Source organism: Mizuhopecten yessoensis, unplaced genomic scaffold, assembly GCF_002113885.1.
Source record: "Mizuhopecten yessoensis strain PY_sf001 unplaced genomic scaffold, ASM211388v2 scaffold207, whole genome shotgun sequence".
In the NCBI taxonomy this organism is placed as follows: domain Eukaryota; kingdom Metazoa; phylum Mollusca; class Bivalvia; order Pectinida; family Pectinidae; genus Mizuhopecten; species Mizuhopecten yessoensis.
In genome coordinates this window covers 86,101-105,080 of record NW_018403431.1, presented here as the reverse complement: position 1 = coordinate 105,080, position 18,980 = coordinate 86,101, and the positions used below count along the sequence as shown (strand labels likewise).

Below are 18,980 nucleotides of genomic sequence, written 5' to 3'. Positions count from 1 at the left end.
AAATGTTATCCCTAGGTCATACCGACGGCACTCGCATAACATTCTCTTATCATTTCAAAGTTACACACGTTTCCTAGATTCTAAGAAAAGAAAATACATGTTATTATTAGACCTTTCCTCAGGAACACATATTTTATTCCTACATATTGTATATTCTACAAAAGGACACATCCGAGTTACAATATACATGAATAGGTGAAATGTGATCTATCACGGGTTGTCCTAATGTAAATAGGCACGGACACCCCAGGTATACGGCTCATGTAATTTTGACAACTATGTGTATCGCGTGCATACATTGTACATTTGGCATGTACATGTATACATGTATCAGGGCAAGTACACCCACGTAGGTGACACGGCTGACCGTTATACATGCATGTAGCTTGAAAGGCTATTATTGACCCCCAGTCACCCTTCTACTCGTTTGTGGAAATAAAAAGCCGTCGCGATAAGGAAATATCAGAAAGTCAAACAGGGTGACATGTATAGGATAACATCTCCATGCTACATAATAATTATGGTACTGGGTACGTAACATTTTGAACAAAGTTTTTGTGTGAGAAAATAAACCGTGATCGGTCATGATAGCTATTTAAAAGACTTATACTGGTGCTCATATTAATACAGTATTTTCTGCAGCTAACATGATATAAAATTGTTTAAATGTAATAAATGTTTTCATATTGAAAACAGAACTATAATCCTCATTATAGCTCTCTCTCTCTCTCTCTGACTCAATAGTGTGATCGTTCGTTTGTCGCGCAAAATAGAAAGGGAACTCAAACGGATAAAAACTATCCGGAACAGGAAATGCTATAACGCGGCAATCATGTTTTTTTTCCAGTTAATGATAAGATTTAAGTCGAGCATAACAATGAGATATCTCGGTCATGTTTTAATTCTGTTTCTGGGCGAATTGACGTAATGTCTTTTTCTATTTCTGTGCCTACATCTGAAGAAGCCTCGACATATCTTGGCGTGTAATAAACACGGCGGATTACCGGAGCCTGTCAGGGTTAGGGTATGGACAATAACTTGGGCATAAAAGGGGCATTCATTTATTACTGCAAGTAGTAATTCCCCGTTAATTTCAATAATGTCTGTCATAAAAGTGGACTCAACTGATGAGGAAATGACCATGTCTTGACCCGTCTCCAAACCACAAAGACAATAACTGGTCAACCGGGTCACATAAATATGACCTATTGTTCTTAGAGAAATCGACATGGTCACGTGTCAGTTCTATGACTTCCGGTGAAACATGGTGTCTGATTAATCCCACCACCATTGCTTTAGGGGGTTATACGTTATTCGAGTAATTTGGTACAAGTGAAACTCCTCAGGGATTTCGTACTCATATTAGACACAGTATTTTAAGATTAAATAATGACGTTTGATGGCATACATAATCATGATGTTATCTCTCTACCGGGGTTAGTGTATTTTATTGTCGCGTTAGTCTCGTGTATCTGTATATAGATATTACTTTCTCTCGGCATCGCTAGAAAATTATAAATTATACTTCACGAGATTTCGGGAACAGACGTCCCTATGGGAAGTGTTGTAACGAAGAAATTCTGCGTTTCCTTTATTTGCCAGGGTATATATCGTAATAAAGTAGCAGCCTGGTGTCGCAGGGGGGAAGACAGATCTGGCAGTACATAACTACGCAATGCACCTATCGTATGTTTATACATGTACGTGCATCAATGTGCACGCCCCTTTTCTCTGTTATGCAACGTATTATATACTTTGCTCAAGAAATGCAAACCTAGAATAAATATACAGTACACACGTCTATGTAATTGAACTGAATTCAGTGGAAGAGTTTTTAAATACAAAGTTGTTTTATTCATTCGAAACTTTCGTTTCGTCGTTTACGATCAAATTAAAAACTAAATACAAACAACGAAGAAAAAATACACATAGCGTGTTAATTAACAATTATACTTTTAAGAACTATGTGTCTCCCTTTCATTAAAAAATACAAACCGATGAATGACACGCACATCCAACAGTGTTTTGAGATAATACAAAAGGTCATCTGTAGGTTAGAAGTAAAACAGTTATTATTCTCTGGTTAATTTTATAGTTTGACCTCTATGTTCAACGTATCTTCCCGTTAGATCTGAACATGGCGGTATCGTGCTTTGCCTGTGCCTGTGATCATGTATATGATAGGTTAGAAGTGCCCTTCGTCAAGGTTGGTGACATGTACGCGTTGTAAGGTATCTTTTCCCTATTCCACTGCATTACATTCCAAGGCACGAGTCTTTCCATGGAATATAGACACTGGGGGACAGATACAATCTTTGTCAGCGTACGTATTGGCGGTTCACATACCCTTCACATGCTGGGACAAAGGTGGGCGATCTATAAAACACGAAGATATAGTGTTGAGATAATAGACTAACACTTTCCTTATACAGTGGGTATAAAGTACACCGCAAGTTTATACAAGGATTCAGTAACAATAACAATGAAAAGCACCAGATTTCATTTCATATCATATTATTCATACATGTCAATAATAAGTACATATGTACCTGTTTATCTCAACTTTAGCCCTATACTCTAATTTGATCCAATTAAAACAATGATTAGAGAAATTGCGACATTTTCCCAATTTGAATAGGTTCCATTCCTGATTGGAAACACATTTAACGGTGTACTTCCGGTAACATGCCCATACAAAACGCTGTCATCCGACATATTGGAATTATCTGGAAATTATGTGTAGTAAATACTGGCAGTACTGACAGATATTCATTGTCAAACTGTGTTCGTGACTGACTGTTTTATTTCTTTGATGTTTTCATGGCAGACAGTTCTGAAGTTAATGTGACTCGAATTATTCTGGCGTTTCAAACGAAATCCTCTTACATAGATATAACACAGCAGTGATATCCACGACAATTATCTGGCGATTCTGCCATTGAAAAGTGAACTTTAATGGTATAAAGACCGAGTAATAATCGGACCTATTATAGGAAAGCTCCTCGAAGCCTAGACAAAATAATGTTGTCGGTACTTAGTAGATACAACTGCCCATCAAAAACTGAAATCGGCAATTTAACGATGAAGGTAACTTTGTTTCAATAACAGTTTAAAATTTAAAGATCACTAAGAGATACGTAGTATATATGGAGAGAATTAGATAGGATGTGAATCATCAAAACGTGACACAGCTGAGAGGGTATCACACAACACTCTCGACAAATAGAACCATACGGGTATATTTTGAATCGGACTACCGGGAAGGATGGACGCCTTGCAACAGCCACGGTTTTAACTTATTCGCCCCTACTGTTTTAAACTGGACTTGCCACATCTTTGATATGGTAAGGTTCAAATGTGACTTAAGGGGTGAATGACTTATTCAACCTTGTATATACATATATATGAAGCGATGTTAACTTCTATCGTTATGTCAGTTGGTTATATTAGCGATTGCGACTGCAACTATTAATGCAAGCTTGTTGCAATAGGGTTTGAGACTGAAAATAAAAGGTAATTATCAATCGTCACTGTAACCTTTGTATTTTCTTTATAAATTCAATATGAAGCAAATTCTTTCCCGATCATGCGTCCCAGAAAGGGGAGGTGGGTACTGTTTTATCGAAGAAAGTGTGACCATCTGTAGTCATGAAACGATCGACAGTATTCGTTATACATGCATGTTTGGTTTAAAAACTTACAACACTTTATATAAGCAGTCGTTAAGTCGGAAATGCAGCACGATACCCAAACGGTCCCGTATTGCTTCGTTGTTTGATATAGGTACATATGTAGAAACATCTGTTATCACACCAGAAAGCTTTTCTACGTTAATGAAGCCAACATTGTCCGTCATTGTGTGGGATATTGTGATAACTTACATGTCGACATTTGACCATAATTGGACCTAATTCTTAGCTGAATATAATTTTTATTTTTACAAATTTTAAAACAATAAACATTCGAAGCCCTGGTAGTTACAGGTATTGTCTTTCTGACTATATATAGGGTTCAAATACTGCCAAATGTCTTTTGTAACGAAAAAATGAATGTGTCGTCTGGAGATAAACAAAAATGTTGAATCTCGGGAACACTGTCATGAAGGTGGACACTCCATTAAAACATAATTTATCAATGAAAAAGCAAGTATGAACGTTATCAAAAGTGAGAGTAACCTACATATACCTGTTTCCGTGCCGCCTAGCTTATTTAAATTTGTGTACCCCAAAGTCTGCCTGTTTGGGAACGTCAACCATTAGAGTAGCGACACCTTGGGGTTAGTGTCATGTTCCAGTATCAAAGTAACAGTAAGTATTGTTTATGATAACTCAGAGGGATACAGCAAGGCAATATCCCATACTGCTCCCTACCAAAAACAGTATTTGCCCTCACGTTGTGTTTCTCTTCGCATCCGTTGATCCACTCGTCACGTGTTATGAGTGCTGCGACAATGTCAAATATATAATTACCCATAATGTAAGATTATATTGATAATTGATAGTTTCTCTGAAATCTAAAGCGCATATTAACTGCTACAAAATGCGACAAACAAAGAAAAACAATCAACATTGTGCCGTTAGAAAGCGCTTCGTGGATCTTTTAAGAAGCATTAAAACGGTTAAGACTTCACAAACACATGGGTGGCATTGGGGCTGTCAAGAAGTGAAACATGACCGAATTTTCTGGGATCGTCGATAGAGTTTCTTGTAGTTACATGTAGCATATAGCTAGCATCAAACACGAGTACACAGTGAAGTAAAGCTTTGAAACATGACCTTGAACCATTTCGCAAGACATAAACATGAAGTTATTGGTCTTCGACTAAAACAAACTGGCGAGCAAAGGGTACTCGTGTATCTAAAAAATACAAAAATGGAATTTGAGTTTTTTAAGAGGCGAGCAGGTTGACTCATAAAAAAACATGTTATCAACAGCAAGAATATTGGACACATTCATATTCCTGTTTGAATGTTTAAACTGTGCAATCACTATCTCGAAATCCAAGAAAGATAGTTTCGTCCGACCAATACAGATTAAACTGTTTGGACCTGTGCGTTACTGTACACAGGATTGTATATAAATGTGAAATAATCCAAACCTGATAACATTTGACAAGATGTAATATACATTTGTTTTATTTCATTATATTTTGCCACTACCTATTCTATGTTTACCTTCATTTACATGTATATTAAAACAAACCATGAATGATGTTCATAGAATTCAGCGGCAGACTGATTTAATAATAAATCTAGCTTGTATAGTTTGTTTTATAAAAGCCCGTCACGATTAAAATTAAGCAAGCCTTTACCAGAGCACAGTGGCACATTACTAGGACAAAATATTTACTGAAGGAGGAAAGGGAACGAACAGCAATAGGAGACACCAAAGGAAAGACATCATGAACATCTAAATTGGAGGTGAAACCGGGCGAATCGGGAGGGCCTTTATACACCTCACTTACCACTCATTAGCATGTCTAACGTTGGATCAAGATAACTATATAAGTATGTAAATCATTATCAATCATGTCGAAGATAAACAAAAGACGACAAATATAAAAAGTCCGTTGCCCCAACCATCGATTCATAACATTAATGTTTGTATGTTAATCTGATAGTTAAGTTCATATTGCGTTCCTTTAATGTATGATAAGAAGATTTTTTTTAAAGGTTAGGTATTTGATAAATTGAAAATAGATTGCTATGTCCATGCCACGTGAACACAGTGCCGTTGGTCTCAGTCGTCAATGTAACATGGACACTGTATGTTTGCAGTTCAGTGCTAGCATACGTTACTTGAAACCAAAGGTCGGTCGGCATTGGAGCGAATGATGGATGAACTGGCAATTTGAGTATTTGCCTTGAAAATCTAAACCCTTTTTTATCCGACAAAATGACAACTGGGATTCAGTGCTGTTTGGCTTTCAGCTGCATCGCTTTCCACGTAACAACCAAACAAGTATAAGCGGTATATGCTCTTAAACATGTGTATTATCAATATTTCTCGTTTGTACATGTATTTCAATAGACTAATAACAACTTGTAATGCCGATTAGTGGCACTGTTATGCAACTCAATCAGACTAACTAATTAACCATTGAAGCAATACGTTAGATTTTTTTTCGTAAATTTAATAATGAACAATATATGGTGATATCGTAAGGGTGACTTTTTATGGTAAACGTGGTCGTAAGAGTTATCGATATTTAGTAGATGAAATGCAAGATAAAGATCCCAAGTGTTTTGTTGCGCTAGCAAAGTCATGTTAAGCCTTTTCAATTTTCTCGAAAAAGACGACACAGGAAAAGGCCCTGGAAAGCACAACAGAGGTATCAAAAAACGATTTCCATCAGTGAGCGACAGTAACAAAACAAGTATTGCTGTGGGTTAGATCATTCCGTATTTATATTACAATCCTAGAAATTACTGATAGTTTACTTCAATAATTACGCTACAGACTGGCTGAGCACGCCGACTGCTGGTGGTGTATTCACAGACATTAACGCTGTTCCGTCGGGAATAGTATCAAAACATTTAAACAAGACTGCAACGGCGGACTCATACAAGTTAGTCAATTATGAACGAGCATTAGCAGGAATTAAACGATACAGAATACAGGGAATGGAGAAATATTGTATTATTTTCTGTATTCATAGCGCGCTAAATAAATAATTAATCTTTGGTGTTAGTTCGGTTTATTTATTACTATAGCCGGATATAGGAGTGGTCTTCTGTCTCACATCATCAACCCTCCTGTGCGTTTCTGTAGATTGTGCACCAGATTCCTCTATAATGTAAACTATTAGGACCGTTCCAGTACAACGATTTGAAGAAATTATAAAACGACTTGGTGATGACATTATTGTTACATTCGTGTCATGGAAAACGATTTATCCGACATGACAATCAGACGCAGCTGCCTATACGCTGGTACGCAGGTGAATCCACCAACATTTCGAACAGAAAAACAAAACAAACCACTGCTTGTTTTACCCCCATTGTACCCCTACCAAGTCCTTGTTCTAAACCCCCATTGTACCCCTACCAAGTCCTTGTTTTAAACCCCAATTGTACCCCTACCAAGTCCTTGTTCTAATCCCCCATTGTACCTCTACCAAGTCCTTGTTCTTAACCCCCATTGTACCCCTACTAAGTCCTAGTTCTAAACCCCCTTTGTACCCCTACTAAGTCCTGGTTCTAAACCCCCATTGTACCCCTACCAAGTCCTGGTTCTAAACCCCCATTGTACCCCTACCAAGTCCTTGTTCTAAACCCGCTGCTAAATGTATCCACTTCGAACATGGTTCCGATACGCCCCTGTCAATGTTGAGCAAGTTAGCCACAGTCACATCTACCCACAGTTATGTTTACCCTTGCTGAAATCGTTACAACTGTCAACTGCAATGCTATTTCAATTTTGTGTAGCAGGTTTTTTTCTGCTTCTATTGTCATTATCTGAAAAACCATTCATTTGCCGAAGAACTGTCTAGGCCGCATGTGTGCTCTGTCTTGTCGTTTAACGGTTAAACCAATTCTGTTTACCTCCCAAGCCCAGGGTAGGGATTGTAATTAAATTTAGCAGCTTATGTGCAATTATATTCCCGAAATAACTAGTACGTGTTAAACAGTTACGGAACAATGGACACATATGTGTGTCTGTAAGATTTACTGAAAACGAAACAGCTAACTTTCTCGTGCAAAATATAAAAATGTAAGGACGTTTAATTTTCTGTCTTTTTCATGGGGGGGAACTAGTTCAACGATCCTACGTGTTAATGTGACTAAGGTATTTCAGAAAGTTGTTTTCTGAAGGCATGAAACAAAGGTTTCGAGAGACAATTGGAAACACGTTTCACTCGGTTATACTAATAGAAATGGTTAATAACGTCACACGAAAAGGTTAACGTGCTATCTCACCACTGAAGAACTTTATCAAGGGTAATAACTCATTAGACATTAAACATTAGAGAGAAACACGTAAACTCTAAAAGGACGGGTACCGTGAGTACTTCCCATAATCTAAAAGGTAGCGTATAGATGGACCTTCGAAAAACTGTGTACCTGATTGATACAACTCCTCGCCAAAAACAAAGCTACATGGGTGTTCAAAAAGTGTTACTGTATATTGTTTTGCATGATATCCAGTAGAATCTCTGTTTCATTTCCCACCGCGCATATACCCCAAGTGTTTCAAAGGAACTCAAATCACCTTTACGATATATTTTTTTATCAATTCTTCCCCAAAACACCGCGAATCCTCTTTATAAAACCAGAAATCGCCTGGTTATATGACGGCAGTATTATTGGAAATTTTGTATGTCACCAGACTGGTGTACTTAATGATATCACTCTTTAGATTCGTCTTTATGTTATGATATCTTAAAATGTAACAGAAAATGTATGTTTCGTAAGTCATCTGACATGTACGGTTATAATCGATTCACATTTGATATGAGCCTACTCAGAATACTGTGACAATACATTTACCATATTCTCTTCCCTAATTAATTATTTGCTCTTATTATTGTATTCTTGTTGTACATGTTAAGCTTCCACATATGAGAAGAGACATTGACTCAATATGTAACTCATCGTTGTCGACGTCATACCATTTGTCTACGACTACTATTGTTATAATAAACCAATTATTGTTATTTATTATTATCGTCATATAATCTATCAAACGACGTTCTATAACCTATTGTTACCATTATGACTCCACACACGTGTACAGGTATATACTGGCATGGAATTTCCTGACGTTCGTAAACGATTTCAAAGATGTCTGGTCTTTAATTGGTTATCGTGCCAGTACGTCGAACATTCAGATACCGGTGCCAGGTGAAATAGATTCCTTGTCATGTATAACACGTCGGTGAAAAGGGTGTTCACACACCGTCGTTACAATGTACCTAACAAAGAGCACAGTTTATCATCTTACGGAATTCTGATGATCACCTCACATGTGTCAAAAACATGTACGGATCGCGATCAGTTTAAATATTACTAATTTCTTTCATACTTTTACTTGATAATTCCTTCAATTATAAATATAAGTGTAAGTTTCTATAGTGAAATATGCTGTTTACCGACGCATGTTACGGATACACTGTAAACCAATTGTGATTCACCCGCAGAATAAATAATCACAATATATATGATGGTTGAATATAATTGATACTAATTTGGTATATACATGATGTACCATAACTTATACCCATTTGGTATATACATGATGTACCATAACTTATACCCATTAGGTATATACATGATGTACTTATTCCAACTGCATGTTACATGTATTTATACTGCAAGTAGAGTTAAATAGTTTAATATAGGCTTAAAAACCTATAAATCAACGTGGAATGTAACAGAGAATGTGTGTTACTTTTTTTGTAAAAGATGTGCACATGTACATTGCTTTGTCACATTTGTGAAGGATATAATTAAGCTAAGCCTCTTTATTTAAACAAAACAAAAACAAAAAACACAACAACACACATTTGGCATTGGGTGTTCACAGTCAGTTGTACCGTTATTCACTGTGTAATTATAGTGGTATCAAAAAATGCATGTACGTAGTGAGGTATTTTCAAAATCACTCGATTCTGTACAATTAGACAGGACCGAAAAGCAGTCATGAAATCAATTACAATTTACTGAAAATGATTTTCATTTAAACGATAGGTCAAATTTGACGTGGTGTCATAAGACAGTAAATGTATTTACTCTAATATATATCTAAGCATTTAATTAGTTTTAATGTATAAAATCAGAAGAAGCAACAAAGTAAACAGCATGTAAACACTAAATGTGAAATCAGTTGTAACATGAATCCCTCAGAGTACATTAGCCCTCTGCATGTTATACCGCTTAGCGACAATATATCTAACCAGGCAGATGGAAGAACGCATTTTTTCTCGTCGCGTTCTCGTGTATCGAAAATAAAATAATAATTAATTATATGTCGGGCCGGTAATGGTGCTACTACCGGAAATGAAAACAGAAGCTAGAGTAAACCGGAAATGGCTCTCACACTGAGAGAGAATTGCGCCGCGTAGTTTGCAAGACAGCACGCAGCTCTATGACGGTGTGTTACTGTGGAGTTACAGATTTATCGTTTGATATAACCAGATGCAAGTTGATCGTGTGTGAATCACCAACATATTGTATTTGAAACGACCGTGAAATGGTCCTCCCCACACACCGGAAGTAGTCCTATGTCAGTTTCCGGACTGTTATATTCGATTGGTTTTTAATTCTCCAATTTTTTAACCTTGCAGACAAACGAATAACTCATTATGCATGAAAGCTTTTTGTGTAAACAGCGAATATTATGTTGTTGTGTTGTGATATGCATTGCTATAGGTTGTATTTTATCATGCATCACCTTCCTTTCCAAAAATGTACAATAATATTATTTGTAAATAAAAAAAAAAGGTAAACAAGATCATATTGTCTGACTGGAATTTGTTTACCCGGTCACAATACAATATTGACAGTTTCGTATCACTCTAGAAATAATGTTCAACCTGTACCGTAAAGCTAGCCGAATTTGCACAATGTTGACAGTTCTGTCCACAAATTAAAGTTACGAATCACAGATATGGAATGTTTCCTGATTTTGCAAAAGAAAGTCAATAGCGGGTTTCGAGTCGTGACACCTGTCGTTTGCATTTTTTTTTTTGTATTTATAATGTAAATAGGGGTTCATTTTAAAAATAAATTTTGGTTTGCAAATTGTTTATTTTTAGGAGTGCAGCACCAAATTTTGACATCACATCCTTCAACTAGCCATAATGGTGTTGATGATTTCTAATGTATTAAACATTGCGTAGATTACAACAATATACTCTGTTTGTATATATATTCGTCTTTTTTTATGGTTTTCTGACGTGCTTATAGTTTAAGTGATCGTGCAAGCTAAAAAAAACCACTGAATGCAAAACTGTTAGGTAGGAATAATGACATTACCCTTCTTTATATTGTGATAACCTGAGTAAAATACACAAATTTTATTTAAAAGTATGATTTCGAACATTTTCTGCCAGTGTGAAAATCTGGGTAACGTTCTATTTTTGGTAAGGGCATATTAAACATAAACAACTACATTTGTACATTGGAATGTAGATATAACTGGTCTTCCATGCATTACCCTACATACTTCCTAATCACTAGATAACCTTAAATGAATCTGCTGCAGTATCCTAATTGACATATTGATTCCTTGAAAAGAATGCAACGCTAATTAGTCATAGTCAGATGCCGGAATCACACGTGTACGTTTCCGCCCCCGAGTTTAGATTTCACTTGAAACCATTACAATATCGGAGTCGGAGACGGTTTGTAAGATCCGTAGCTGTTAATCATCCCGAACACAGATTCAAGATTTAGTTACATTTCATCTGCGGCATAGTCGGTTATCACGTGTAGTTTAGTAGAGAAGAGGGATTTCATCGATGCTACTTTATTACGAATTAATTCTCCTCATTGCAACCGGCTGTAGAATCTCTGTTGATAATTACACCAATACCGTCATTGTTGTAATACATTTTCGAAACAATGACGTCGCAAAGGAAATGGTTTAAACTCCAAATTTTGAAATAGATTACATTACATGTTTTTGTTTTGATGATATTAATATTGTATGATTATTCTCGTAATGCATTTAACAATCTATTTCGTTTCTTCTGCATTCTTATCGCTTTAATCTGGGTGTTTGAATTTCATTGCAATGGATTTGAACGTAATTGGGGTACTTTCAGCTTCTATACACATTCTATTGACAAACATGATTGTAACTTCCCAGTAGCAAATTCGAAGAATTAGTAGTACGACATCAGATCGTCAAAACTTAGTAGAAAACCATTACAAGTGTACAGCACATTACTAAACCTAATAGGAAGATTATCTTTGCAAAAATGCATTGCTGTAAAAAGAAACACTTAAGACCTGCCGTTTTATCCAAAAGATAATTAATTGACAGTTAATGAGATAAACAGGAGGTTTTAGTCTAATATAATGGTATTTATTTCACATGTAGCTTTATTTACTCGACATATGTGAAGATCGCTGCGATAAAAGTGACAGCTAAATATGTTTTAATTGATTCAAAGTACTACAATGAAGTTAACAGAGAACGAAACCATCCAGGAGACTTTGTAACATCATATCAGAGGGAGAAAGTATATGTGAAGAGAAAACTAATATACATCATATCATCAGTGTGTTTCAGTCCCCTAAGTGGCGTTCAGTCACATTATAATATAACAATTATTTCCGCTATCAACCTATTAAACGGATTTTTCACACGATCAAAAAGTACAAAGATATCTCACAAACATCAGCAACTGCAAAAGATAAAAATAACTCCCAACTCGCATTACATTATAGACAATTGATTTATAAAAATAAATGACAACGAATCCAAAACATCTGGATTTATTTTCTGTATCTGATGGTAAAAGGTAAAGAGATGAGTCTCTAAGTAAAGCAGTTGTTTACCTATAAACTACAAAATACACCCTTGAATATTTTGATATTTATTTATTTAATCACTTATTCAAAACAACCTACTAAAGTCGGTTTTTTCAAAACTATTATTAAAAAAAAAACTGTGTGTGAAGTGTTTCAAATGTCATTGATATTACGTAATGGAAGTGTGAGTCACAGCTACATTAAATTTGAAATAAAAAAAAATATTATCGTTCTAGCACTCCTTTTATGATACATGTCACCATCAACACTATTTTTGTTAATTTTAACCAGTGAAACATAAATTGAAACAGTGAAAATAGTGTTGCTATTTTATATTATGATAAATACCACTGTTTGTTACTTTACCATCCAACGGACCAATCAGAGATCACGTTTACGTGTGCAAATAACAACTATTGGGCATTGTCAAATGTGACGTCAAAGTATCCATCACGGTTTCTTATTGTTGCATTGTATTTTTAATACCAGTAACCACCAGACCATGATATCTATATATTACAAGTAACCACCAGACCATGATATCTATATAGTACAAGTAACCACCAGACCATGATATCTATATAATACAAGTAACCTCCAAACTATGCTGTTTATTATACAAATAACCCTTAAACCCTGCTGTTTATTATACGAGTAACCCTCAAACTATGCTGTTTATTATACGAGTAACCCTCAAACCATGCTGTTTATTATACGAGTAACCCTCAAACTATGCTGTTTTTAATACCAGGAGCACCTAAACCATCATGTTTGTAATACCAGTAACCCCCAAATGTTTTGTATTTATAATACCAATAAACACACAAAAACATGTTGTTTATAATATCAGAAATATGATATATCGCAATATGCGTATACATGTAGCAGTTTGCCTCAATCTTAACTCCTTATGCAAAAAAAGTTTACCTGCGTTTTTCACAATACCGCTCAATTTTGAGGTAATTATTACTGAAATGAAATACTCTTTTCATATTAGAAAATTGTGTGCACTGCTTTAATAATAATTAAAACAATATATAAATAAATAATAACGATATGTAATACTATAATGATCTGTCAAGTGAAAGAAAAAGACGTTTTATTATGGTTATATATATCTTGTGATTATTATATCACACGATTGTGGAGTCAGCAAAGAATTGTTAATGCATTCGATTCCAAAAACCTAACATGGCGACTGCAGACGGGAGATATTACAGGTTAACAGACTTTGCCATCATTATAGGATTGCAAAGTCTGTTAACCTGTAATGGGATGTATATGAGTGGGGTACCCCGCCCACATACATCACATTACAGGTTAACATACTTTGCCATCCTACCCCGCCCACATACATCCCATTACAGGTGATATACAAATATAAGAACAATCCGCAGGCAAGTAATGCGTTACAGGTTAAGAGGAATACTAGAAGGTTCTGGCAAGTAACACCAAATAGGTATACATGACGGAAACACATCTGCATTAAATAGGATCGACAACGTCATAGCAAATGGCAAAGTAACAGACAGGGTTAATGATGGCAAACAAGTTGAAATACTTTCTAGTTATGATGTTATGATAACAATTTGTTTATACAAAAACAACTATCATCATTTTTCTCAATATTTTGTTAAATCATGCTTAACATTCCTTAAAATACGTCTTTTTTTTTAATATTTGTCCATTACTTATCCTAGCTATGATATTACTACACATGTTTCTGTTTGTGAGATATCGAACACCCCTAGACATCAGCCTATATATATCTGTGTGCCTGTATCAGTATGATATTGTTATGTGCCAATGTATCAAAGTGTTAATCTGACAGTAACTTATATCAATGCCTGACCCAATTTGTTTTACACGGGTTTTTATATTTGCACATACAGTGGTTCTCCAAATTACTATTTTTAATTATCATAGCAAAAATAAATATGTTTATGATGTAGGGGAGATTTTTTTACAAATAATAATCCATAATTTATGGTAGACATTTGTTCCCCTCATGTAACATGTAGATATAAAATCACACAATAACCACAACACTATCAGAAATTGTACCAAAACACAGCAATTAAAATACTCATTCATATCACAAAGCAACAGGAAGTCATATTTATGTACCACTGCTGGCTGACTTAGCTGTCCGACCATGTACCCCTTGTAACAGTCCCAGACCACATCAGATATATAATATCTGCATTCTAACTAACATTTAACAAGAAACTAAGTCCATTTATTGCTCTTTACAGCAAATTGCTCCCTTATCACGACAACTGACTTCCCAAGAAACAAAACAATTGTACAAGATTATATTTGAATAGATGCAGACACCAATACCCGAAACTCAAACATCAGACCCATATAACCGGACAATGAAAAAGTAAAGATCTTTGTCGGAAACTCAAACGTAAATATACAAAAAATACTGATACATTCTTATGCTGTTCAAATATTACTGCTAAGCATACAACTGTGGTTTAAAAGAGAATGCCTGAATACCGTAAACAAATACATGTACAGTGTATTTGACAGTTCATTTATTTAGTTAGAACAATACCCTCACAAAAAAAACAGAAAGCGTGCCACATATTGAATAACGAATTTCTATTTTATAATTAATAGCATAATAAAGATTTCCCAAATTTCAGCTATACAAAACAATTATTCTTTTTTGAGAACTTCCTAGTTTTTTGGCTTTTTTTAAAATAATAGGGTGATAAACATTTTTTGACATCTTTTTAACTCGCGATTATATCTTATCAGTTTTCAAATATTTGAATTTATTTTAAACTTTAATTAAGTTTTGTAAAATCTTAGTTTATTGTTAAGTCAATGCAAAATTATATTATTAAGTCACATCATACATGTATATGAATATTTTAGTATATCTTTTCTTTGTTTGGGCATGGACGTTGGTTGTTGCTTCATACAATGCTATTACTGTAAGTTTATTCTCTGATAATCTACACTTTATGCCGATAACCAAATGTAACTCACAAAATACAGAATAAAAAAAAAGGTAAATTTGATAGTTAACAAAAAATTTGATCTAAACATCAACAAAAAGGGTTATTTTAACAAAAAGAAAACGATTGCATAATGCTAAAGTGTATACAAAATGCTTCCGATAAACATTGTATTTATAATCATGTCCGGCGCTTTAAGATTTGTTTTTTGTTCATCTATTGTTTTTTTCCCCGCGAAAATGTCTCAATTTTCTCAAAGAAGTATGTGGGTAAAAAACCATAAGAATTAGCGATCAAATAGTTCACAAATTAGTATATACATGTACTACTTTTACTGCATCAAATCTTTTTTTTCTGTTTGATATTTCTATAATTAAAGATATGCCTACAACTGTCATAAACTGCCCTTAATATAAATGATATCGTGCATGTTTGAAATGGGCTACATGATTTGCCGCTTGTCCAATCCATTTGTTTTAATACTAAAATTTGTTGAAATGTAGTGAAACGGTTCAACCATTTTAGTATAACAGATAGAAGATACTATGTTCGTGTCGGCTGCTGGCATTTAACAACCAGAAGTGTGCCGCACGGTAACTAAGTCATGTCAGCCGTTATACTAGCTCGAGCATACCTCCAATGAGATAGTACTATACGGGTCTTCAGTTATATCAATTTCGTGAATTCAATTATCTTTTCAAGAGGACAATGGCCACATTTTCTAATCGGCTGGGTCATAAATACTCTCGGCACGCGTATCTAGTATATGTGGGCGATCGACATGGAGGTTTGTAACTCCTCAAAGTATAGTGGTACTACAGTAAGATGTCACTTTGCCACCTACCGCTCATAATTACAATGTAAACACGATGATTAAGTGTTCCACAGGCGTTTACTAGTGGTATATTACCAGAAGTATAGAAGCATTTCATTTATGGACCGGTAATATAATATGATAGTTAAAACTATCATAGCTTTGCTTTATCTCATATTACATTTTTTTCTGCACTTTTGGAAAATATGATGATTTCTATGTTAATGTTATGCCTAAGTGTGACTGCACTATGGCTTGACAATAACATCACCCATTCATACTAGTTATTTCAATTTAACAAGTTAAAGTCTTCCGTCTATTTCCTATGTTACATAAATGTGAAGGTGTTTCCTGGTAAGCTACACGGTACCGTAGCTCCCGTACGTAAAACAAATGTGAGGTTCCGTAATTTTATAGCTTATAAAACATATAGACCCTGTATCAACCTATCTAAAGACAGTTCCTGTTCCCATATATTCCCGGGAACTGATGAAGACTTGATACTGATATGATACGCCCGTTAAGTAATCATTAGTCGGGTATGAATTGGACTGTAGTACGAGTCCCGTATGTTGGTGGGCCATTTACCAGCGACGTGAACGTTCAAACCGGGGCATTAACACGTTGATTGTATTTATACTGCTAAGCTGCACGTCTTAAACTAAATAACAATTGAGTTGAGTGTTATTAAAGGAGACGTAAGGCCAGTTTGTTCCCTATCGCTTACACATCAGGCATGCTGATATACCAAGCCTTGTTAGATTGATACCACTCAAAGTGTCAAATCAATTTCTCTTTGCTCTGCATTCTTTAGTAATATTTTACAATCAAAGAAATCAGCATGTTTTGTTTGTTGTTGTTTTTTTCAATCGGCAGAAGAAACACTTAAACTTTCTAAAACAACTTATACACATACACTTACATGTTGTTCTTGTCGTGCATTATGGCACGGCTTACGCAGCCGACTCTCTGTGTAACGTATATAGTGATGTAAGTAAAGGTGACCGGTACGTAGTATACATCATACAGATAAGTGGCACGTTATATAGATAATGTACATAAATATTGTCATCATAAACAACAATACATACCATATCACAAGGCTGATTTTACATCTGCAGTATATCATAAAATGTATATGGTTTTGACACGTATACGACCACTTTAGCGTTCATGAATAAGACGGGCTTAATCCTTAGGTAAACGGCATGTTTTATGCTCACGAAATGCATTTGAGTACGAAATTATATTCTAAGAAATTCTAAAATATTCTAAGACTAATATAATAGTTGAAATAAATGAAAATTGCGAGTTTTATTTCTGGCTTTTCTCATCGCACAAATCTTGACACTTAAGAGTCTGTATTGTGAACTGCGTAGTACATGGGCGCATGTCAAACTTACAGCTTTACTGTTTATTGATTCCAGAGAATCGAAACACGCATATACACCAGTATTAAAACAGTTTCAAAATTGAACTCTCAAGTTCTAACAGCACCTTGTTGATAAGTGAATTTCAAGCGCCTATCTGACAAAAACCACTTACCTGAACACAAAAATCCCAGGAAGAAGACTCCGATTTCAAGCATCTTGATGACGATGATTATCATTCCTGATGTAGACACCATTTATGCTCCATTCGCTCCAGTTAAAGTTAAGATTTATTGAAAACAAAGGATTGTTCTCCGTTTAAAGATGAACAATAAACAGTGGCACTGATGAAGATTAGATATAAAAAAAAGTATACAAAACGTGTTCCTGTGTTTCACGTTCAAAGTGGAAACTTGTTGAAGAGATGAGCAGTTATGTGTTATTCCCACTTGTAATCCGTGGATGTAATCTAAGATCTCGTAAATTCCATGGAACCCCCGTAGCCTAAAGGGTTGAATGTTACCAGTAACACTCGTGCCTAGACCGCACCGCGTCGCTAGATATGCTAGATGACAGCAAATGATCAAACAAATAAGTTTTCAAACCATACAGCATCACACGCCAAATTTACATAAGAGATGATATACAGAGAGGTGTATTTTAGTATATAGGTATACACACATATGTAATGTCGTCGCACTGTTACGGAGCAATCAACGGAAAAGTCGGATATGCCATACGTAACTTGTCAGGCGCTACGGTACTGGTATAGCGTTATTCATTACGAGCCAGGCGAACCACTGAGTATTGATAATAACTTTTCCACCAACAATTTACATATTCGCTTTGAGTAGCCCGCCCTCGTGAAACGCTACCGTTGTAGGGTTTAGACTTTCCGGGAGGGCGACAGCCAATCGCGAGTGACGGGCGGTTGGATATGTAAGTTCGGCGTGAGTGAGTGTTGTATTGACTTTAGGCCAAACTCCGCATTGAGTCGGAAAGGCAGCGACTGTAAAAGGGATAGCAGCACAACAAGCATTGGTTGACTAGCCAGAGTAAGGTATAACAGACGTCGAAGGACTACACATATGTAATACGGTCTATCCTATGTGGTAAAAACGATAACTGATGGAGAGCTATCCCCGACTATACTATGGGTAACCATGACATTTAAAACGGACCTGTCACTTCTGTCTGTTACACATATTGCATACCAGTCGTCTGCCACTTCTTACAACGTACAGATTGTATACCTGTTGTAGAGTAACAGGCATACGTTCTCCTTGTTAACAATTTTAAAGATCGCCTACCTGTTGCAGTTTTTACAATACATGGATAGATTTCA

The 18,980-nt window shown here is 35.5% G+C and overlaps 1 protein-coding gene across 4 annotated transcripts in view; it reads right to left on the bottom strand.

Moving 5' to 3' along the window:
* Positions 1-18,595, bottom strand: part of LOC110462076 (protein CEPU-1-like) — a 152,581-nt gene extending 133,986 nt beyond the window's left edge. For 2 of the 4 annotated variants that reach the window (XM_021516061.1, XM_021516143.1), the window contains exon 1: positions 17,811-18,592. In XM_021516061.1, the coding sequence (XP_021371736.1) occupies positions 17,811-17,892 (82 nt within the window). In that variant the 5' untranslated portion in view covers positions 17,893-18,592. Of the gene's footprint in view, positions 1-17,810 lie in introns of all 4 variants that reach the window. The other 2 variants (XM_021515925.1, XM_021515994.1) reach the window with 2 other exon arrangements.
* Between the last annotated feature and the right edge of the window lie 385 nt (positions 18,596-18,980).